The sequence below is a fragment of the Talpa occidentalis genome, unplaced genomic scaffold (genome assembly GCF_014898055.3).
Source record: "Talpa occidentalis isolate TD23 unplaced genomic scaffold, MPIMG_talOcc4v2.1 talOcc4.11, whole genome shotgun sequence".
NCBI lineage: Eukaryota > Metazoa > Chordata > Mammalia > Eulipotyphla > Talpidae > Talpa > Talpa occidentalis.
Window position 1 is genome coordinate 67328507 of NW_023601104.1, and position 24865 is coordinate 67353371.

General features: G+C 35.7%; 1 protein-coding gene across 7 annotated transcripts in view; it reads left to right on the forward strand.

The window, feature by feature from the left end:
* KIAA0586 (KIAA0586 ortholog) overlaps positions 1–18098 on the forward strand; it is a 101530-nt gene extending 83432 nt beyond the window's left edge. For 4 of the 7 annotated variants that reach the window (XM_037503426.2, XM_037503422.2, XM_037503423.2 and 1 more), the window contains 2 exons: positions 8047–8112; positions 17762–18098. In XM_037503426.2, the coding sequence (XP_037359323.1) occupies positions 8047–8112; positions 17762–17913 (218 nt within the window). In that variant the 3' untranslated portion in view covers positions 17914–18098. The remainder of the gene's footprint in view (positions 1–8046; positions 8113–17761) is intronic. The other 3 variants (XM_037503425.2, XM_037503430.2, XM_037503424.2) reach the window with 2 other exon arrangements.
* The last annotated feature ends 6767 nt before the right edge of the window (positions 18099–24865 follow it).

Here is a 24865-nt window from a genome sequence, read left to right on the forward strand (position 1 = left end):
ACTAAAGCAACAACAAAAACTCATCTCCTGTTTCTAAGTAATTTTAGCTTACTGGTAGCTCAGATTTTGAGAAAAGAAATACAAGGGAATTTGTCTTTGTAGACAGCAGTAAGGCCTTGTCTTACCAGGAACTATTCACTTTATGTTAAAGGCCACCTAGTAAGGTTAGTAATTTGGCTGTTTTGATCATTGGAAAGCAGTTCAAAACTACAAAGGTGTGACCTTGTAATTGTTCAAATGAAACTAATGATTTTTTTCCAATTTTAATTTTTTAATGAAGAATAAGAGCCATTAAGAAAAATACACATAACAAAAGTATATAGCTGAAAGAATTTTCAAAAACTGAGCACACTTGTATTAACTATCCAGCTCAAGAAACAAAATACTGCCAGGACCCCTAAAGCCTGCTTAGGTTCCCTTTCAGTCTGACTGTCACCTGGCTAGGATAACCACTAGTATGACTTCTTTTTTTTTTTTTTAATAGAGGCATGTTTTTTTTTTTTAATTTATTTATTTGTTTGTTTGTTTTTTGTTTATACATGCACTGGGTACAGTCAGAAGCGCGGGAGGGTGAGAGAATTCACCAGAGCCAGAGCGGAGAGTAGAACAGGCAGAAGGACCGAAGTACACTGCTGAGGGGAGCAGCGGGCGGCAGGAGAGGTCTGCGCGCCATGTGGGACCCTCCTCTGGTGGCCGGGGAGCAGCCGGGGATCGAACTGGGGCCACAGAGGCCGCGGGCAGCTTCGCAACCCAGCGCTAAACCGCTGTGCCATCGAGGAGGCCCTCCACTAGTATGACTTCTAACAGCATGAAGTAGTTCCTTGTTTTTATACTTTTGTACTTTAAATAAATGTAATCATACAAAATGTATGACTTCTTTCACAAGGCAAGTCTATTATAATTTTAAAGGTTTTTTAGTTTTCAAGCCATTATCATATGTCATAATAGAAGAATTATCTGAGAGGAATTTGTTTGGGTAGCTGTTTCACAGGCTGTTCAACAGGAAGTGCATTGTAGATAAAGTTGTCTACTAAAACATTGAGTCTCTCAGTTCTCAACCACATTTTAATATTGAACTGTCCCTCTAGAATTCCTGCCCCTAAGAGGCAGGAATGCTCTTTGTCAAAATACCACACAACTATACATTCAAGCACTTAAATGCTTTTTAATGAACTTTAATTGTATGTTATTCAAATAGATCATCGTCTGCATTCAGGGTAGGTGGATCATCTATTTTCTCATTTAACTAATCAGCTTCTTGGAAGTAGGGTCTAAGCATTTATACTGTCAAGAAAGTATTTCTGAAAATGCTATTATTAGAGATTAGTGTACCTATTAGATATGCAGTTAACAAGTAACTTAATTTGGAGGATCTGACCAAATTATTTGTCTAAAAAAGTGTTAGTTTTTTAACTATTCTGATAATATTCTTCTTCCCCCCAATCTAGTGAATTCAAGTTAATTTAAAAGATTCAGGTGTTATCATAGTTATTAATTTTGGATTTCTCCTTACTCAGTTTTGTTTAAAATTCTGCACATCACCCATTTAAAAATTCTTGTTTTGCAGGTTGAAAAGTTCATGTTGTGGGGACCTTTGTCTTTATAAGCCTTGTTTTGCAGTTTGCATCTCCATACTAAACAGTTTTCTTAAACAATACACAAAGAAATATAAAGATTTAAGATTTAAGTATTACTATACTAGTGACTCTTACTAGAGGTAGCATTAGAGAACAGAAGATAAACTTTCAAACCAAAAATAATTTTTTTAAAAATACAATCATTATAAAACCCAGAATGTAAATTGGTATAGCCATTATGGAAAATAGTATGGCAAGTCCTCCAAAAATTAAAATTGGAAATTCCATACTATCCAGTTATCCCACTTTTGCGCATTTACCCAAAGAATATGAAAACACTAATTTGAAGAAATACACTCCTCCCCCATTTTTATGGCAGCATTATTCACAGTAATGTTGGAAGGAACCTAATTGCCTATTGTTAGTTGATAAGATAAAGATGTGGTGTATATATATATATATATATATATATATATATACACACACACATATACACACAACAAAATCCTATTCAGTTATAAAACAAGATGAAATCCTATCGTTTGCAACACCATGGGTGGACCTAGAGGGTGTTATGCTAAGTGAAACAGATCTGAAGAAGAAAGACAAGCACTATGATTTATTCATATGTGGAAGATAAAGAAAAAATACTGGCAAACAAATAAAATAAACTCTTAGAACAGAACTTACAGTTGTTTACCAGAAGAAGGGGGAAGAGGGTAGGTGAATCTGGTGAAAGGGGTCAAATACATGGTGCAAGATAGCAAATAGACTTTTAGTAGCAAACATAATGTATTATATACCAGTGTTGTACAATTTAGGTTATATACCTAAAACCTATATAATGTTATAAACAAATGTTTCTTCAATAAAAATTTCAAAAAATACCACCTTTGAAATACAGCAACGTGCTTACTTTCAAATTGACACTAATCAGCTGTAACGATTTTGAATGGTGATTAAAATACAAAGCAAAAGTTTTGAAATAAGCCTTGTGTTTGGAAGAAGCATAGCATAGAGTGGTATAATCCCAGTACTCACTGTGTGCCCTCATTTAAAGCTCTTTCAGCAGTATCCCTGCTTTTCCAACCTTGGATTCTACTTCCAAATCTAAGATTACTTGTTTTTTATTTGGTGGTATTTTAAAACATCTAGATGGTAACACATTTGTTCTGGTAAAGAATAAATTACATCCGTAAGTAATATTTGATTCAACTTTTAGTTAGCATTATTGTTAAGAATTTCCATAAAAAATTATAGTTCAACTATTTAGAAACTTTCTCTTCTGATCATTTGACTGAAATACCAATGAGTATTATCTTTTCAATTTTGAGCAGCCGGATGAGGAAGTGTAATAATCAAACTTGATAAGCACTTTTCAAATGGTGTTGTAGGTTGTGTTTGCTACTTTAATCCTCACCTGCAGAGCACAATATGCACCCTGCCAGTAAACCCCATCATCCAGCAAGTGAGACTTATGAAGCGGCTGCTTGTTAAGGGAATAAATGACATGATACTGACATAGTAATTTTTTCACTGTTAGGAGAAATCAAGATTCTCCCCCAGTTTTGGTCTAGGAGACTTTTGTTTATGTTTATAACAGCAAAAACAACATGTAATAACTTCCATCTGTGTGTTTTTCCTATATGTGGCTCATTCTGCTAAGACCTTAAATCAATTAGCAAAGAAATATGATTCTCATTTTACATGTGAGAAACCTGAGGCTCATAAAGGTCATATATTTTGCCCAGGATCACATTAATAAATGAGTATTGGAAGTGAAACCAAGTCTGGTTCTAGAAGCAAAGGCTATGGTCTTAAATATTATACTTTATTTCCTTACTAATTCTTTAAAAAGTGTTATCTGTTCTAGATAATTTCTGGTTGTCCTTACAGGTCTCGGTATCTGAAGACACATCCTAGTAGAAGAATATAAAAAAGTTGGGAGGTGGTAAAGAACGCTGTGCTATGTGTTTTAGTCCCTACAGCTAATTTGACAGTGATTTCTTTGTCAGTTAACTTCTCAGAATCTTGATTTCCTTATTTGTAAGGGGAAGGTGATCTCAGATCTTTTGTAGCTCTACTGCTGTAATATGGAGTGGGTATTTTTTTCTTAAAGTTTTCCATTAGAGAATGATTTATTTTTGCCAAATGGGAAAAGATAGAAAATAATCACAGGCTAACCAATAATAAAACTACCATATATTCGTGCCTACTCCGTAGGTACTGCTCTAAGTTATTTTTATATATATATATATGTGTGTGTATATATATATGTGTGTATATATATATATATATATATATATCATCTCAATAATTGTAAGAAACCTGTGAGGTAAAAGAGGAAATTGAAGCACAAAGTGGTGGTGTCACAAGTGGTAATATTTCACAAAGTAGCGGTATTTCTCCCAGGTCTTATAGCTGGTTCCTGTTGGCTCTGTGATTTGCATTCAAGTATCTGAGCCACTTATAGGAAAAATGAGTGTTTTTCTAGATATTATAAAAGATCAGAGTATATTTATTTGATACACATTTTTTTTAATTCAAGATTTATTTATTATTGCATACAAGAGCTGGGGCACAGGCCAGAGAAGCGGGGAGGGGGTTTGGGGGGTGGGTAAGAGAATTCACCAGAGACAAAGCGGGGAGCAGAACAGGCAGATGGACTGAAATAGACTGCTGAGGGGAGCAGCGGGCAAAACAGGAGAGGTCTGCTTCGCCAAGTGGGTTTCTCTCTGGCTGGCCGGGGATCAAACTTGTGCTGCAGAGGCTGCGGATTGCTTCATAGCGCAGTGCTTAACCCCTTGCGCCACCAGGGAGGCCCAATATACAGGTTTTAGAAAAATGGATTAGGTGGACATTTCTTGAGCAACTTTATAGAAAGAACTAGTTTATTTAGTTTATTTTCTTGATCTTTATGAAGAGCCATTATTGCAGTCATTTACTTCAGCCTTGAAGTGATTTATTGAAGTTGCATCTTTAATATAGTAATAGATTTTATGTGTTATTTCTATTTATAATTTATTTTACTAATAATGTAACTGATGGGTATAAAGAAATGACTAAAGCAAGCTTTGGTTTAGAGTAATGAAACCATTGTCACTTTTAAGTTAAATTTAATTTTTTGTAAGGTAGAAATAAACTGTATTGAGGAAAAAACCTGAATATTAGGAAATATGCTCTATTTTTGGTGGTTGTTGTCCTGAAAATGGAGTGTATAGTGTTCACACTTGGATTAGGTATGAATTTAGAAGAGTGTTTCATGTAGCAGCAACTCCCTTAGGAACAATACACCCTCTTTTGTGCGTGGACCTATCAGAGTAGAAGGGAACCCTTGTTAATTTGAAAAAAGCCCCAAAAGTGATCCAAATATTTCCTCATCTCCACCACAGTTCACTGTTGAAAATCACTGGTTTAGGAAATATTTCCAGCTCCTTTCTCCAAAGTCATCCAAGTATACTACATGGCATCTTCTGAAAGAGAATTAAAAAAGGCATTACAGCAAGAAGAGGAAAATAAAAATTACCATGAATAGAAGACTTTGCATTTAGCATTAAGACACTAGTAGATGGAAGTCATATAATATTAAGAGAGTTCGATTAGGTATTGGCCTTTGAAATCCCTTATATTTTAGGTAGGAGCAGGAGCACTAATTGGAAGATTTACACACTATTGCTAGTCTCTGTGTGTAGTTTTGCCTTTCCAATTAAAGAGGATTGAGACAATGGCTTGCTATTTGTACTACTATACTACTGCACCTAGTGGCGATGGACACATACAAGATATTAAAAAAAAAATTTTAATGACCTTAGCTTAAATTAAGGTAGGTTTTCGTTTTCTTTCTACCCAGTTTCGTTTAGTACAAAAGGGGATGATGCTGTGTATTTCTTACTATAACACAGTAGATAAGTTTGAATTCTGGGTTTCAAGCCAGCTGCTTTCAGTGAGACTGCCACTTAAATTTTCTTCTGCAAACAAATGGTTTTTCAAAGGACGGGACCGATGAGGTGGTGCTGATACCTTTTCTTTCCACACTTTGTACTATATAGATGCTCTGTAGACTCTGAAAGCTAGCTCTAATCAGCTAGAGGGCTGAGCAATAAATTCTCTAACTCTTAGCAACTTAGAGGCTGAGTAGGAAGTGAATATAGATAGCATCAAACTGTATTATCCTAGCAAGCACTTTTTTTTTTTGGTCAGTTGAGTGACTGTTTTCTTTTCTTTTTTTTTTTAATTTATTTTTTCTCTCTCTTTTTTTTAATTTTATTTTTATATTCCCCATACAATTGCAACCCCCTTATTTTGACCCCAATCCCTCCCCCCCACCCCCCACCCCTCATAGAGAGTCTCTGGTTCGTAGTTGTTTGTTGATTATGATTTTCACTTTCTTATATATATTCATTTTCCTGGTCCCTTATTTAAGTTTTCTAGATTTCTGCTATGAGTGAGACCATCCGGTATTTTTCTTTTTCTTTCTGGCTTATTTCGCTGAGCATGATCCCTTCCAGCGCCATCCATGTTGCTGCAAATTGCATGTGTTCATCTTTTTTGAATGCTGAGTAATATTCCATGGTGTATATGTACCACATCTTCTTGATCAGTCATCTATTTTTGGGCATTTGGGTTGTTTCCAAAGCTTAGCTATTGTAAACAGTGCTGCTATAAACATACGGGTGCAGGTGCTCTTTGGAGTTGATGTTTCTGTGTCATTTGGGTAAATACCTAGGAGTGGAATTGCTGGATCATATGGAAGCTCTATCTTTAGTAGGTCAAAAAATCTCCACACAGCTATCCATAGTGGTTGGACCAGTTTGCACTCCCACCAGCAGTGCAGAAGAGTTCCTTTTTCTCCACAACCTCGCCAACATTTGTTGTTGCTAGTTTTTTTAATATGTGCCATTCTCACTGGTGTGAGATGGTATCTCATGGTAGTTTTGATTTGCATTTCCCTGATTACGAGTGATGGTGAATATTTTTTCATACTAGCAAACACTTTTAAAGCATTTAAAAGATTTTTAAAAAATAATATTGAAGTCATATGTTCCATTTTGGTCTACTTGCAGATTATCAATGTTATAAATAACTTGTACTTGACCAACTGTCTTATTCTTATAAAACGTTTTCTTTTAAAACTATTCTTTTTAAACTTAATTTCTTTCTTCATTGATCTGTATTGCATTTAATTACAGAGATTTTTTTTCCTACAGTGGAAGTAACAATAGTATAATATGAATGTTTGTCATTAGTGAGAATGTATTACTCAGTTTAATGAACTGTGTGAAATCATGTTCATTTAGATAGCTTCTGAATCTACAGGAAATTTTTGTGAAATGAAGGAAGATTGAGAAATGATTCATTTTTATCTTATAGAAAACTTAGAAAATACTGATTGTACTATATTGTAATTTTTTTCCCAGACATTTTGTCCTAAGAATGTTCAAACAATAACCACTATTTCAGAGCACAGGTTAACAACATGCCGTCAACAGGGCCTTATGCCTTTGGTGTTCAGGTTTTTTGTTGGCGTGAGAATTGTTATTAACTTTGAGTTAATTTTTCTCTTTTTCCTAATTCTCTCTCCATACTATTTCATTTTCATGTTAAAGTTTGGCTTTGGTTTAAGAGTGCAATGCTCTTATGTACTCTGTGACAACTTTATGTGTTGTTTCACATAGACTGTACTGGGCAAGATGCCACAGGCTAGCCTAGGGAGAAGGGAGATTTTAAGCTTCCTTTTGTAATGATGAGATCCTTAAGTATAAGAATCTGTGAAAACTTTTTTTTTTTTTTTTATTTTTATATAGAGGCATGTTTTTCTTTTCTTTCTTTCCTTCTTTTGTTTTTTTTTTTTTTTTTGTTTATACATGCACTGGGTACAGTCAGAAGCGCGGGAGGGTGAGAGAATTCACCAGAGCCAGAGCGGGGAGCAGAGCAGGCAGAAGGACCGAAGTACACTGCTGAGGGGAGCAGCGGGCGGCAGGAGAGGTCTGCACGCCATGTGGGACCCTCCTCCGGTGGCCGGGGAGCAGCCGGGGATCGAACCGGCGCTGCAGAGGCTGCGGGCAGCTTCGCAACCCAGCGCTCAACCGCTGCGCCACCGGGGAGGCCCAAGAATCTGTGAAAACTTTTAACCATGGAAAAACATAGACCATAAGTTTCTTCTTTTTAAATAAAAATTGCAGACTCTCTCATGATCCCTTGCTATCCCTCCCCCCCCCCCCGCCATCTTTGATGCATAAAGATAGTAATCCATTAGGTAAAGTATTTTTCTATTGATAGTCATTAAAATTCAGCCGTTTAACTTCCTTCTTTATATTAGGGCCACTAGATCAGGCTTCTGTTTACCCGGTTTTATGAGCGTTAACTGTGGGAGTACACTTGGCTTGTGTTCTTTCTAGTGAATAGAAATGAATCATTATTTCTATGCTTAACTTATTCCCTTATGACAAAAAAAATTTTTTTGGCATAGCTTCACCAGGTGATATGGATCGGACACAAATAGAGCCCAATCTATACCTTGCATCTGTATTTACAGGTAAGATTTTTTTTTCACTTTAAAAGTTGTTGAACTTGGAGCTGTTCTGACTTTCTCATTTCCTTGTGAATTCTCTCTCATAACAATCAGTACAGTAAAGATACTAAATTCCAATTTTATATTTTTCTAAAATACCTATAAACTGACTCCAGGTATAAAATTCCCTCATGCACTAAACTCAGTTCTCCAAAGGCTTGTTAGGAGACAAAAAAAAAGGTCTATCATTCCCTTTGCAAAGTTTATGAAATGTTGAATAAAAAGACTGCAGGTGTGGTATTGAGAGCACTGAGGATAGTACTCAAGATAATTCCATCTGGGGGAGGTTATTTGTTGGGACAGGACAGTGTTTAAACTTTGAAGTCAGTTTTAAACAAAGTGAAGCAGCTGGAACCTGGCATAAGAAGAAACAAATCTTTCACATTAACTATTGCTTTTGAGAGGAAAAAGAATTGGAGTTGTTTTTACAGGTGCCGATACATTTATTCTTCCTATAGGAACTGCTTTATTTTTATCTCAAATTATAAATTTTAAAGTAAGCATTTGTCAGCTCATTTAAAAAATAGTAGCAATAGTAAACTTAAAAAGTGTACTAGGAGTTATATGTCTAAAACATATTTAGAGAAGAGATTGTAGTAACATTTTAAATCACCCTTTTAAACATGAAAGTAAGGGAAAATGTTTAATAATGACTAATTCTGGAAAGCAGAGGCAAGTAAAATGTAGACTGTACTTAACATCAAATGACCAGATATCTTCTTCATCAAGACTTATAGTTGTACTTGTTCTCAAGCACTGAAGCTGTGATGTTGCAAAATCTGCAGGGCTGGGTTAATTACGTGAGGAGAATCAAATACAGAAGGATAGTGGAGCAGCTGCTTAAACAAGGAATTGAGTAGATGAATCCAGGGTAAGCAGGAAAAAATGCCTCAAGAACTCAATAAAACACAGCTGAAATACTGTAATATTTTCATAGACAGCTGGGAAGCAACTGCATTGCTGGAACTCAGGGCTGGTTTTAAAGACAAGATCTGGTCAGCATGAATCTAAGCAAGATGTTAGCCATGAGGAACCACAGATTCTCTCTGTAGAAACAAATCCTTTGGTTCAGCAATCATTTCAAAGTTCAGTGGAATCATATAAGGTTTGTAGGCTCATGCTACAACTTTGTAGAAAGTAGGAGTAAGTTAGACAATGACTGGCCTCGTGGAGCACATTCTTAGCAGGAACAACAGACTCACAGGAAATGATGATGATACAAGATGATAAGATAACCTGTAAGTACTTGTCACTTATAATTACAAAGACTGTAAGTCCCAGTCCATCTCTTAAGGAATATACTGTCTAGTGGAAGCGACAGACACATAAACAAATCAGTGCAGTTTGGTAAGTGACACAGTAGAGTTCCTTAGGAGAATAAGGTATTAACTAACATTAGTGAGAGAGAAACTCCTCTTATTTTACCACTACTGCTGGAAAACAGCTCAGAGACTGTCACTCGTCCATGGGACTGAGGTATCCTTTAAGTCAATGAGGATTCCTTATTCTTACAAATCTAACATCTAAGAACAGAAAACAAAATTTGTTTATAAAATTTAAATATTTTTAAAACAAAAAAATTGAATTTTTAAAAAATATCTCAAATTATGTCTTTGGGGCCACAGACTCCTTTGAGACCCTGATAACAATGGCCACTTGTCTCCCTCCCAAACTGTACTTAAATGAGGATAATTTGCATAACATTTCAGAGTATTCACAGATTCTCAGAATATTCACCTCTCCATGGATTCTGAGTTAAGATCCTTCCTGTACGTGGATTCAAGATTATTATTTTTGTTTCCTTATAATTTTATTTTTAAATAGCAGTCTGTGAGAAACCAATCTATCTGCATGTAGGAAAACCTAAAGCAGGCAATTATTGTTTTACTGTCTATTCATCATCATCTATGAGAAAACCATAAATTCATATGGATTGCTTCTGGCATGTGTAGTTAAATCAGAATGAGGAACTTGAGATGCTGTACTACTAAAATGGAGCTACCAAGGAAATTTTTCTTTCTTTTCTCTGCTTGTCCCAGGTTGGTTTAGGAGAGAATGCTTTGTTTGGATTCTTCTCAGTTTGCAAATAACAGAGATATAATAGTGGGTTACCAAGTGTTTGAGGATTAGAGTCAGAATCTAAAAGCTGCTGATGAAATGGATTCTCTAAACTTGAAAAGCTTTTAGAAAGTTATGTGTATTTTAAAAAATAAGTAAATATACAGACAAAATCTTAAAGGCACATGAAAATATTATGCCATGTATTATTTAAAATAAATTTAGTTTTTCTCTTTCTTATTCTTATAAATCTAACATCTAAGAACAGAAAACAAAACTTATTTATAAAATTTAAATATTTTTAAAACAAAAAAATTGAATTTTTAAAAAATATCTCAAATTATGTCTTTGGAAGATTCAAACACATGGTTCTTCCTACTCATTGGCATTCCAGCTTAAATGTGTGCCAGATTAAATGACGTACTGCAAACCCATGGAAACAAGGAATAACCTCTTATTTGAAAACAAACCTGAAAACAGCTGTTGAAACAATTACATCATAGAGTAATGACATGACTGCGGAAATTTAAAAAGTCAAACTGTAAAAGCATCAAACTGCATTTGACATAGGTGTATTTGTTTTAATGGTGATTTACTAGGATATTATATTTTTTCTTTAGAAGAAGTTAAACTCTGTGAGGACCATAACTGGTATGAATGTGTATACATTCTTTGCCTGTTAACAGTAACTAAAGCGATGTTTTTTTTAAAAAAAAGTTCCGAGTCTAAAAAGTTTTATTTTAAAGTCCTAAAACTGACTCTTTAGCTTGTGTAAATGAATACTTCAAAAAGTTTCCCCCAAATATACATTAACAACCACCTTTACACAAGATGGTATCTTTTATTGATATAACTCTGTTTAAGTAACAGTGAAAGAGAGAAGTAACATAACTATTTGAAGACCTTCTAGAGCATTTTTTCTTGGTGCATTTCAGTGAAACATTCTTAGCCTTCTGTAAAGCCAACTGTCTTTTGCAGTTCATCCTATGGGCCATTGCCTTGGGATAATTCCTTTCCAGTTACATAAAAGTAAGAGCTCATCTGTTTGAGTGCTTTTTATGTGCCATCACTATACATGGCTCTTTATATGTACTATCTCATTTAATGTTCACAAAGCTGTGAGGAAAATAACGATTAAAGAAGTATAATTTCCCCAAAGTCTCTTACCACTCCTGTCCCTCTACACCTTATATGTTTTCCTTTATAGCACTACTGCCTCCTGATTTATTTCCTTATCATCTGCCCCCTACACCCAACCAGACTGTGAGTGATCAAATCTTTGTTTTGTTTTTTTTTTCACTGCTAGAATCTCCAGAATCTAATACAGTGCCTGGTGCATACTATGTTGGTATTTGTTGAATGGACAGATGGATGAGACACCCCCCTCCCCTTTCCGTCTCCCCAGCACTATATTATTTCCCACATAGAAACCTCACACCAGCAGACTGGATGGGACCATTCCCACAGGTCTGGACAGTAGGACTCATTTGGACACCCGAGACTTAACCTATCATAAAGGGACTTCAGCTTGAAACATCTCTGTTCTTCAGTTGCCCCTACCATTACATACCATTGCTTTCTCTCAACCATCTTTAAAATTAATAAATCTTAATATTGGGTAATTAAGGTAATTGGTATAGTGTAAAGAGCAGCAAGTTATAGTCTTAGGTTCACCAATTATGAATATGACAAATTATACAGACTTCCTGATTTTGAAAACCATTTCTTCTGTGACTTCACTCTTAGGTCTTTTCCTATTTATTTCTCTGATACTTAACGTTTTTTCCCCTACATTTGTATTTCCCCACATTTTTGTCATTATTTCTTAGTCCGTTTCCCCTCTGAAGGTGATCACTATTCTCTTGCTCTCATTATATCTGTGCAGATCTGTGTATCTCTAAAACTGCCTTACTGTCTCTGACATCTTTGATTCCAGTTGCCTGCTGGAAAGTCCACCTTGCAGATAGTCAATTTATCAAGTATGTAACTGATCCCAGCATCTCCCCTGCTTTCTATACCTCAAATTTGTTTGTGTTCTTATACTGCCTACTCAGTTACAAAACCTATCATGAGAGCCGCACACAATTCTTTGGAAGTACTGTTTCCCCAAAATGCCCAAAAATAGATGACTGGATCAAGAAGATGTGGTACATACACACAATGGAATATTACTCTGCAATCAAAAAAGATAAACTCATGCAATTTGCAGCAACATAGATGGAGCTGGAAGGAATCATGCTCAGCGAAATAAGCCAGAAAGAAAAAGGAAAATACCGGATGGTCTCACTCATAGCGGGAATTTAGAAAATCTAAATAAGGGATCAGGAAAAAGACTAATTATAATAAAGTAAAAATCAACAAGCAACTATAAACCAGAGACACACTGTGGCAGGGCTGGGGGGAGAGGAGAAGGGAGTAGGATCAAAACAAGGGTGGTGGGAATTTTACGGGGACTGTAACCAAGATGAAAATGCATACATTGTACAAAAATGAAAAATTACGTAAAAAATATATAAAATTTTAAAAAAAGTACTGTTTCCTTCAAAATATTTTGACTCTAGTTCCACTGCCAAGCATTATCCATTCTTGCATGAACTCTTTCCATATATCCCTCTGGTCTCTTCTTACTTTCCCCACAGCTATTAGAATTCTCCTTTCCAAAACACATTTGCTCGTATTACTCCTCTATTCAAAAATCTACACCTGAAGGGAGAAATCAAATATTGTACAAAAATGAACAATGGTGTAAGAAAATAAAATTTTAAAAAATCTTTTGTGGACTTATCATTGTTTACAGAAGAATCTGACCTTCCTTTACAGCTTCTCTCTTACCATTCCATATTTGGGTATCAGAATACTCAGAGTTCCCTTAACATTCTAACTTTATTTTGTTTTCTCTTTTCCTTCATTTTGTTTTTCTCTTTTCTTCATTGCTTTCCACATTTTTAAGTCCCAGCTTAACTGCTACTTCCATATAATTTAAATATTCCTGTACATGTCCATCTTCACTGCTAGGTTATGAGCTTCTTGAAGATAAAGACCAATTGTTTTTCATCTGTGTGTCCTCTTAGTCCCATCTTATCCATGCATTAAGAGCAGACTTGGGCCTCTCCTGGTGGCGCAAGCGTTTGAGTGCGGCGCTGTGAAGCTGTCCGCAGCCTCTGCAGCAAAGGTTCAATCCCGGCTGGCCTGCGAGGGTCCCACATGGTGTGGCAGACCTCTCCTGTCTCGCCCACTGCTCCCCTCAGCAGTGTATTTCGTCAGTCTGCCTGTTCTGTTCCCCGCTCTATCTCTGGTGAATCCTCTCACCCTCCTGCGAATCTGGCCTGTACCCTGGTTCTTGTATAAATAAATAAATAAATAAATCTTTTTTAAATAAGAAAGAGCAGACTTAGTGGACATCTGCTTTTGGATAGGCCCACCTTCATGTGTTTGTACTTCAGTTGCCTTGACTTTCTCCACGAATTATTGTTAGAATGGGATAAGATAATGGGGGAAAGGTCTTTGCAAAATTCTGAATTTTTTCTGAAATTTTGTATTAAAACATTAATGTAACTTTACAATAACAAAAAAATAGAAGTGTAACTATAATAACTGCATTAAAATGTTCCTTGAGATTCGAAAACTTTGAGATCCAAAAAAAAAATTATAATTCTTTCTGCATCATTGAGCAATTTAAGCAATAATGCACATAGAAAATGAAGGCACATATAAAGCAGTTTTGTGAAATTAACTGAGAAAAGAAGGCTAGTATCAGTGTAGTATTTGGCAGATTTGCAAATAATTCAAGAAATGAATTTTTTTTGTTGTTTTCCTTCTTGGGGGAAGGTAGCATTTAATTTGCTATGTGAATTGAAAAAGTAATTTTACTGCTGGCTTTAGTTATACCATATGTTAGTTTTTACTTTATTCACAAAGTAAACTTTGATCTGGCTATATTCTTGGTTATTTTGTGTGCTCTGTATCATGGCTTTGTCAAATGTGAGGATATTTGAGTAATATTTATGTCCTGTAAAGATTTTTTAAATGGTAGTTCTTATTGTTTCTTAATTTTAGGTTTTAATCACATCCTGATAGAACTAAATTTCAAAGGGTTTTCCTATTTGAAATATTAATTCTACTTAAATTGACATAGAATTACTTTCTTCTGTAAAACATACTGGTGTATTACAGTATGTTGTGTGCTATATTGATACTAAATTATATTTACTTTCCCTCTTTTATAAGAAAATATAATTTTTTTTGTTTGTTTATTCAAATTACAAAAGCAGCCCTTCCTGATGGTGTAGGAGTTAAGTCTCAGCACTATTACTGCTGTGTGTTAGTTCAATCCACAGCCAGGGAGCTGACCCACATGGTGCAGCAGACCTTTCCTGTCTCACCCGCTGCTCCCCTCAGCAGTGTATTTCAGTAGATCCACCTGTTCTGCTCCCCACTCTGTCTCTGGTGAGTCATCTCACTGCCTCTCTCCCACCCCCATCTCTGGCCTATGCCCAATTCTTCCATGCAAAAATAAATAAACAAATTTTTTTTTTAAAAAAAAAAAGATGCTCTCACACTAAAATAGTCTTTTGAAATGTCCTGATATGAAAGGAATTTGCCTTTTTCCAAGTGTTCTGCTCATCTTGGACAGCTGTGATGGAGTCATCATTAAACTCTTCAGAGCTGTCTACTTTTATCGTGGTCCTCATAAAATTGAATGGAAAATCTTGCCTTAGTACTATGGAAACAACTTGAAAAATATAAGGGAATTTCAGAAAAATCACTCTTGACAAGAAATAGCTTTAAGATAATTTGTTTTTAAGATGCTTATTATCTTTGTGTATATATGGTAAATCCATGAAATTTGAAGTGAACATTTCTGTGGTCTTGATACCAAGTTGACATTCATTATATTCTTTTTTGTTTAATTTTTTGATTGAACTTTATTTTCTTACATTGTTGTTCATTTTTGTACAATATTTGATTTCTCCCCTCAGGTGTAGTCCCCATAAATCTCCCTACTACCACATCATCCATGAACTGTCACCATAGTCCGTTGTGCTCTTCCCTCCCCTGTTTAGACCTCCTGTCTCCCCTGCCACTGCAGTATTCCTCAGATCTATAGCTTGCCTGAAAGTTTTGTGGCTTTTTGACCCTTTGTTTGGTTTCTCCATATTCTTCCTATAAGTGAAACCATTCAATATTTTTCTTTTTACTTCTGACTTAACTGGGCATAATCCCTTCCATCAGTAGCTCCATCCATGTTGCTGTGAATGGCATGAGTTTATCTTTTTGATTGCTGAATAGTATTCCTTTGTGTATATATACCATATCATCTTGATCCATTCATCTGTTTTGGGGCATTTAGGTTGTTTCCATATCTAAGCTATTGTAAATAGTGCTACAGTAACAGGAGTGCAAGTTTCCTTTTGAATTAATGTTTTCTGTTCTTTGGGTTGATTTCTAGGAGTGGAATTGCTGGGTCATATGGTAGATCCATTTTTAGTAATTTGAGGAACATCCACACAGCTTTTCATAGTGGTTGGACTAGTTTTCATTCCCACCAGCAGTGTAAGAGGGTTCCTTTTTCTCCACATCCTCACCAGCATTTGTTTCTGCCAGTTTTTTTAATATGGGCTATTCTCACCAGTGTGTGGGGGGGTACCTTATTGTGATTTTGATTTTCATTTCTCTGGATTATAAGTGATGTTGAGCATTTGTTCATATACCTCTTGGCCATTTACATTTCCTCTTTGGAGAAATGTCTTTAGTTCTTCTGCCTATTTTTTTAACTGGGTTGTTTGCTTTGTTTTTGTTAAATTGTGTGGGTTGTCTCTTCATTTTGGTTATAGTCTCTCTTGCTGTTACAGAAACTTTTCAGTCTGATGTAATGTCAGATGTTTCTTTTCTTTCGTTTTCTTTGCTTCTGGGGTGAGTCCTTGAATATGTTTCTGAGAAATATGTCATGGAGTATTATGACGATGTTTTCCTCTATGTATTTTATGGTTTCAGATTTTACATTCAGGTCTTTTATCCATTTTGAGTTGGTTTTTGTGTATGGTGTAAGGTAGTAATTTATATTCTATTTTAAATTGAGGTAACTGATTTATAATGCTGTATGTGATTTGGAGGCATGGGATTACACCTCCCATATTCTTAGGCATGTGCTTTAAACTTAGCAGAGTGAGTTAGGGCATATTCAAATAGATACATTGTCAACTCTGGGTTTTGTTTTGTTTTTTTTTTAGCATGCTAACGAATTCTTCATCCCAAAGTCTTCCCTCTGCCACCAACCAGCTTCTAAGTTACCTCCCACTGCTCTCAATCCATGGAATAGAATTTCCTCCCTCCCCCATATTTGGTTAAATCTAGAGATAATGTTAGAAGAAAAGTCTATTTTTACAGAGAAAAGTACTTTTCCAAAGTCAAATATCAATTATTTGATGACCACTTCAATATTTTTTCATTTGACATTGCTTACTTTATGTCAGTTCTGTTAACAGCACCTTTAGACACTTGTAAACAAGCATCAGTGACATGATCTGAATTGAAGGCTCATGTTTTAGGAGTAGGAGGAAGAATGAAGTATCTTGACAACTTTTGCTTTCAAATGTTTTTTACCTGGCTCATATCTTACTGCTTATAAAAAACAAACCATGTTCTTCCTATAACTTTAACAGGAAACATTTGTTTTAAGACTATTCCTGTGTGTTTTTTATTGGACTTTGGCTATTTACTTGATGGTGATAGTAATAGTAGTGATTTTTTAGTGGTAATGGTAGCTTTTTGAGCATTTAAAATTCTAAGTTCTGATGTTGAACTCTGTACTGGTACTATTATATCCTCATTACACTCTGCAAGGTAAGAAGTATTAGCCCATTAATACAGGAGGGCTGCAATTTGAAGTAATAAAATAACTTGCCCAAAGTCACAGAGCTAGTAGGAAGAGGGTAAGAGTGAATTTCATAGGCTAGGCTCTTACCTCTACTCAGTCTTACCTAGTATTTATCATTTGGATTTGCAAATTATCTTGGTCCATTCAGGCTGCTATAACAAAATACTTCACACTGGGTATCTTATAAACAACAGAAATATATTCATAATTCTGGAATTTAGAAGTCTAAAGTCAGAGCACCTTTTCCTGGTTCCATAGCCAGTGCCTTCTCATTGCATCCTTACGTGGTACAAAGGGCTAGCAAGCTCCCTGAGACCTCGTTTATAAAGGCTCTATTCCATTCATGATGGCTGCACTTCTGATAACCTAACTACCTTCTAAAGCCCCCCCACCCCTTCTAAAACCATCACATCAGGCATTAGAATTTCAACATGGGTTTTTTTTTTTTTTTGGGCGGGGGGAGGTGTAAACATTCAGATCAAAACATACTCTTTTAAAATGTTGTCTTTAATTATCTGGAGGTGGAAATGGAAAGGAAGACCAGTTCTGAACATCTTGAGAAAGGGAGTTACCTCATATGCAATCTTGGTTTTGGTCCCCTACGTTATTTAGAAAAGTTTAAAGCACATAGATATTCAGGATGTGCTTGTTTGGCTGAATGATTTTCTCCTTTCGCAGGTGGTAAAGCCGTACCACTGTTCACTTCTCAGACGTCTCCCGCCAAGATGTCTGTGACACTGCCCTCGGCGAACTTAGAGGACTTCTCTCAGTCTCTGAGCATCAGCACCGTCCAGGGGGACGTGGAGTCCTCAGCAGCAGATACCTTCTGAATGGGAAGTGAGAACCTCCACAGCATTGGTACCACAGGCTGTGAAGTCATATTTCTCTTGTGTAAAATCATCTCTCAGACTGTCTGGTCTTTGAGCATACTCTGAAAAGTGAATTTTATTATAATAAAAGTTTAATTTGGGTATTTAAGTAAGATTTTTAAATAAAATGATTAACTATAAATCACCATGAGTCTGGCCATGAATTATTTCTTCGAATCCTGAGACAGCATGGAATAGTGGAAAGGGCATGTCTTTTGACATCTAAGAATGTATTCCACAGATATAATTATCTTTTTATGGTTATGAAGTTATGTTGCTCAAGGTTATTCATTCCAATATTTTATAACAGCAATTAATTGAAAGCAATTGAAATCCTATCTATAAGGGACTGTTTTTAAAAGTGTTGCTCTATCTGTGCCTTGGAATACTATGTAGTACGAAAAAGAATTTATAATTGTGTATTGATAGGGAATTATCTCTGAGATGTGTTGTTGAAATGAAAAAAGGCATGTGCAAAAAAGGCATGTGAATTATGCTACCATTTTTTAAAATGTGGCAAGGATGAATCCAAATATATGAAGTGTGTATACATATAATGCTTATATACATATATTTGCTGAAATACTTTAGGTTTCACTTTTTTTAATTTTTAAATATAAAAATTTTTTAGGTTCCACTATACAATCTTTTTCTTTGCTATGATTTTTTGATCAGTTCTGCTTATAATAATTCCTATTCAACAAGTAGATGAAAAATGCTGCTCTCTGGATTGTAAATTGTTTTTGATGTTCATCTACAAGCCTCTGAGTAGGATGAAGCTAAGGGGAGACTTCTAAGTGCTGCTTCATTTTAAACATTATCCTTTGGTTTCTCTGGTTTTCAAAGCAACTTCTGTTTGGAAAAGATGTTGTTTAATTTTACTTTTTTTTAAAGATTGATATATTTATGCATACAAGAGTTGGGATACAGGCCAGAGATGTGTGGAGGGTGAGGGTGAGAAGATTCACCAGAGACAGGGTGGGGAGTAGAACAGGCAGATTGACTGAAATACACTGCTAAGGGGAGCAGTAGGCGAGACAGGAGAGGTCTACTGCACCATGTGGGTACCTCCCTGGCCGGGCAGGGCTCAAATTTGTGTTGCAGAGACTAAGGATAGCTTCACAGTGTTGTGCTTAACCCCTTGCACCACCAGGGAGGACCGTGTTGTTGCTTAATTTTAGCAAAAGCATTTATTATTTATTGGTGTGGACAGTTTTTTCCTCTAACCATGGAAAATGTTCATTATCTAATTTTAAAGTAGAAGTATAATCTTTGATTTATTCTACTCCTTGTGCATTTGAACTTTTCTTTAAAAAAAGGTTTGTTGTCTGCTCACCAGTATTTTCCAGTATTTTGTGTTATAGGATTATTTCTGGTGAAGGTTACTCCTATATGTGTGTGTGTGTGTGTGTGTGTGTGTGTGTGTGTGTGTAATCTGCCAACCACCTTATGTCCTTTTGAAATAAAACTGTGTGTAAAAGTAAATTAAATGGCATTTTTGATGTTACGAGCTTTAAAAAATTTCATATTTAGTTTTATCATTTTAACTTCTGAAATGAAGTATTTATAAGGTGCTGCTAAGAATAGGCTCTGTAAAGAACAAAGCTGTTAATACTGATGGGTTTACATATCTTAACACCAGGGTAGCAAGATAAAGTGTTGTGTTGGCATAAATCCTAAGGTAAATTTGTTTTTTGTGCACACTAATAGAATCTCAAATGAATGTTTTTTATTTTCAGAAGATGATTAGTTCAGTGTATTTCTTACCACTAGCATATTTCTGGTCTCTTATTTTTTCTTTTTAAATGCTAACCATATATTTACATCAATTTTATTGTTTTACTATTAAAAACTCAAAACATTTTCTATAAAATAAACACAATAACATTTCATGATGGATTTCTACCCCCCATCCAAGAATAAAATTCTATAGTTCGAAACATTATATCTTTTAACACATTATACTATTATACTTATTATATAAGTATACTATTATACTTAGATGAATAACTTAATAGTAATGGAGAGTAAAATCCTTAGTATATCTGTGATGTTACCAAAAAGAAATCCACTTTAATATTCTTTTCTACTGTCCATCCATGTTTCGATTTAACAAATATTAACTATTAAGGATGGCGGGCATACAGTGTGGTATGGATACTTACAGGCCAGACTGGGCAGCAATACCAAGATTTGTGATTCCCCTGTTTTCAGTCAACAGCCTCTCCTGGAGGACAAGGCTTGACCACAAGGAATTCTGTCTTTCCTATATAATGATTGTTTGGTCATCAAACATCAGTTGCATGGTAGTTTTAAAGAATCACTGTAAAATTCATTTAAGAAAAGCAAGCAGAATTATTGTGAGAAATTCCAACATTTCAGGAAGCCAGTACTTTATTTTACCTAGCCCTGCCAAGAGAATAGATTGTAATTCTCAGATTGTCAAATCTTTGAGAGTAATCAGTCTGTGGCCATATATATATATATATATATATATATATATATATATAATATTTTTTCTTCTTGTTCAGAAATGTTTACCTAGAAACAATAGGAAATAATAGCCAGAGTGCATATGCCCCCCTGCAAGACTAATAAATACTGTAAAGCTATGTGATGGTCCATTAATTACCAAGAGAGTAAGCGAAGCAAAGCTTTTTGCTGGGTCTTTGTAGTGTGAATGGTCTAATTTATAATTTCAGCCATAGGGAAAGATAAGTAACAGATACATCTTTTGAATTCAAGTACTCAAGGTAAAAACCTTCAAGCAAATCAATAGAGTCCTAACTTCTGGAAGTTTACTCTCATGAAAACCCTGAAAAGACCCAGATGGTAAGAGACTGAACAGGATTTAAAATCTTCAAAGGAACTGTTAAGGAGTCCCAGGAACTGTTCTTGGTATACACAGAGGTCACAGATAAAGAACAGGCCTTGTGCCATACAGCTAATAGAATCTATGTAGAGAGAGCATGCATCTTTTTCCCTGAATTTTAATGACAGACGGTGATAATTATTTCATCCAATATTTTGTAGTCTGCTTTTCCAAAACAAGGACATTTTTCTGTTTTTCACAAGGTGTTACATTAGGAATAAATATTTAAGTTGTAGTATAGGAGATATTTCTGTCCTTGGGATAGTAGTTGTATGAGATTTCTTGGTAAGCTTGGTAAATATTTTTATTTCCTTTGGTCTTATTCCTCAATAGTTGGATAGATTATTAAATTAGCATAGGTACCCATGATTATTTTGGAAGATGATTAGGTTGATTTTCATCTCTGGTCAAATATTGGCTGCGTGTTATTCTATATAATTATAACAACGAGTTGGAGTGTCTGGGCCTGGATATTTGTTGTATATTCAAAAGTATAGAGGAAATATTCAAATCTATCCTTCATGGATTTGTCTACCAGCACTGTGCAGATAGGAAGCATAATTTGAGTAATTCCTAGAATTGGAAATGGGTGACAGGTTCAACAAGAGGTCAGGATAGCAGATTCATTGTTTGAATCATTCTTAGGAACAAGGTAAAGGAAATGTTTTATTTCAGAAAAGGGGAAAAATGAATAATTGTCATAGAGAACCCAGAGAAGGAAAGCAACAACCCATAGTTAAATATTAACCATCTTACAAGGAAGTCATTCAGTTTGATTGGGCATAATAAAAGTTCTGCTTTTGTTTCATTGTCTTGGGTGGACACTTCTGAAGTTGTCTGCTAGATCTGAAGATCTCAGTTAAGCTGTTGAAGCCAGTGGCTTCTAAAGGCTTCTTTGGTTGGCTTCAACTTGTATTCACTGATGGGAGTAGAAGTCTTGTTGGTCTGAGTTAGAAGTTCACTTTCATTTATGACAATATTAAACCCTGGGTATACTGTTGTAGATGTTGTCAAGAGGAGCTGAAATGGCTCCTACCAATGATGTTGAAAGAATTTTTTCATCTGTATGTGCATTTTCTGCAAAATAAAACCCAAAATGAGGTGGCTTTAAGAAACTATATATTCATGTTTCTGTGGATGAATAATTTGACTGGGTTCAGCTGGGACAGCTTTGCTCTGCTTCTTGTGATGTCTGGCTTTACACATACATTTATAGTCAGTTGATAGTTGGCAGCCTGGTTTACATGTCTGGTGATTGCTTGCTGAAGGAAAGGCAATGGAGGACCCCGTGTCCCATTGTCTAGCAGGTTAACCTGAGCTTATTCACATGATACTGGTCTGAGGGCTTCTAAAAGTGACAAGAAAGGGCAAACTCCAAAGTTCAAGCAGTTTCAAGTCTCTGCTTATGTACTGTTAATGCCTTATTGTCACATTTCCAAGATGGGAATGATTTGTGGCCCCATTTGGAATTTAGCACATCCTTTTATCTTTTAGTAGATCTGGTCACTTGAGCTAGAAGTTGCAAAGGTTTGACGATAGCTCTTTTGGAAAAGTGTCTTGTATATTCTAGGCATAAAAAAGTATGCTAGATTAACTTCTGACAGTATTTAGTTAGCTCTGCATGCAATAAAATGTAATGATTGGTATATTTATTGCCCATAAATGGTTGGCAATAAATATACCAATAGGGCATTCTATCCTAGAGAGGAAATCTCTGTGAGTTCTGAGAAAGTGATCATTTGGCCATTAACATGAGTGACAAATGATTAAGCTAAGTATTTTTTAGTTTAGAACTGGAGTCAGCAAATTTTGAAGGCCAGGTAGTATATATTATATAGGCTTTGCAGCCTATATAGTCTCTATTGCATAGTCTACATTCTTTGTTTTTTGGTTTGGTTTTGTTTTCACAAACTTAAAATATGTTAGAAGCATATTTTCTTTTTTAGCTCATGGGTCATATGAAAACTGTGCAGGCCATATTTGTCCCATGGGCTACAGTTTGCCAGCCCTTGTTTGGAACAGGCTTAGCTTCAGTGTCTCATTTGTTCTTTCTACCTTTCCTGAATGGAGAGTAAAGTTTTGTGTCAGGAGAGAAATGCTGCAGAGTTACTTTGACTGTTAGGGTGAGATGAGTTCCATAGTCACTAGATAGGAAAGTAGCAATTCCCTGTGCTAGAAACACAAAGTCTAACAATATTTTCCTTCTATCTGTAATTTTTCATCATGAATGAAAAACCCTGGAATCTTTTAGAGTATTGATTAACATATATTTATTGCCTAAATACCTGGGTAGTTGTATAAAATCCATTTATCGGTGTTCAAAGGGTCTTGACAAGAAGCTTCTATTTTTCATCTTGCGTTCTCAAGTTTACTTGAGTTATGATAATTATAGGTAAGATATGATTCAACTGCTTCCTTGTTAAATTTTTAAAATTTCCCCAGTATTTACTTACTGTAGAACATAATTTGATCCTTTTACAATGCAGAAGAAATTATGGGGCAATTTAATTAACATGAATTGGATGGATCATGATACTCCTCAACAGTTGTCTGAAATTCTCAGGAGCCATCTTTATGGAAAAAAAAGGTCCCTGTATTGCCAATGTAGTTTTTCATAATGACTTAATCATTATGAGCCAATTAAAATCAGTGTACATTCAACCTGTTTTCCTTCCAGGTTTTGGTGGGGGTGATGTCAACGGGGTGGAACTCAGAGTTGGGGTTATAAAAGCTGCTTGTTTAAAAGCATGTGAGTTAGCAAGCATTTGTTGGCTTCTGGGGTGATGTACTGTCCATGAGTAGACACTTTTTTAAAATGTTTTTTTAACATGACTGGCTTTTAATGAATCATTAATATCTTTATCATTTACTGAGGTTATCACCCTCTATTTCCACTGCACCACTTCTCTCCCCTGTTTTGATCCCTTTTCCTCTCCCTCCCTCACAGAATGTCTCTTTATGGCTGCCTACTAGTTTTATTATTATTATTGTTGTTATTTTTTTTCCTGATCCCATATTTCATTCCCCTGTGTTCCTCCAAATCCATATGTTTAGTGTTTGCCATTTCTTCTTTTGCTAGTGTGCAAGAGTGAGTCAAGACTGATGAATTCATCTGGCTGGGCAGTTTGAACATTAGGCTATAGAGTAGCATTGGTAGCTGCATGTTCAGTGGTGAAGTGTGTCCTATACTGGAAATGGCTTTGACAATTTTGAAATCTATCTACAGAGAATATTAAACCAAGATTAACTGAGATTTGACCCACACAGTCTTGTGTGTGCTGTTAATTCTTTTTTGCTAGTGTATGTAATTGATACTGAGAAATACTAATCATGGAGAGCCAGTGAATTTTTTTTATTTCTTATTTTATTTATTTATTTATTTTTAATGTTTTATTTTATATAATTCTTTTTTTTTAAAGGAAATATTACTCTTTATTTTTTTAAGATTTATTTATTTTTATTTATGCAAGCACTGGGTACAGTCAGAAGCGCGGGAGGGTGAGAGAATTCACCAGAGCCAGAGCCGGGAGCAGAGCAGGCAGAAGGACCGAAGTACACTGCTGAGGGGAGCAGCGGGCGGCAGGAGAGGTCTGCGCGCCATGTGGGACCCTCCTCCGGTGGCCAGGGAGCAGCCGGGGATCGAACCGGCGCTGCAGAGGCTGCGGGCAGCTTCGCAACCCAGCGCTCAACCGCTGCGCCACCGGGGAGGCCCATTATATAATTCTTACATCATTTTTCATCTTTGCACAATGTATGCATTTTAATTTGGTTATATTCCCCACACAATTGCACCTCCCCCCTTATTTTGACTCTAGTTCTTCTTCTCCCCCTCTCCCCCCCTCCCCGTAGTGTGTCTCTGGTTTATAGTTGCTTGCTGATTTTGATTATTGCTTTGTATTGATTAGTCTTTTTTCCTGGTCTCTTATTTAGGTTTTCTAAATTCCTGCTATGAGTGAGACCATCTGGTATTTTTCTTTTTCTTTCTGACTTATTTCGTGAGCATGATCCCTTCTAGCTCCATCCATGTTGCTGCAAACTGCA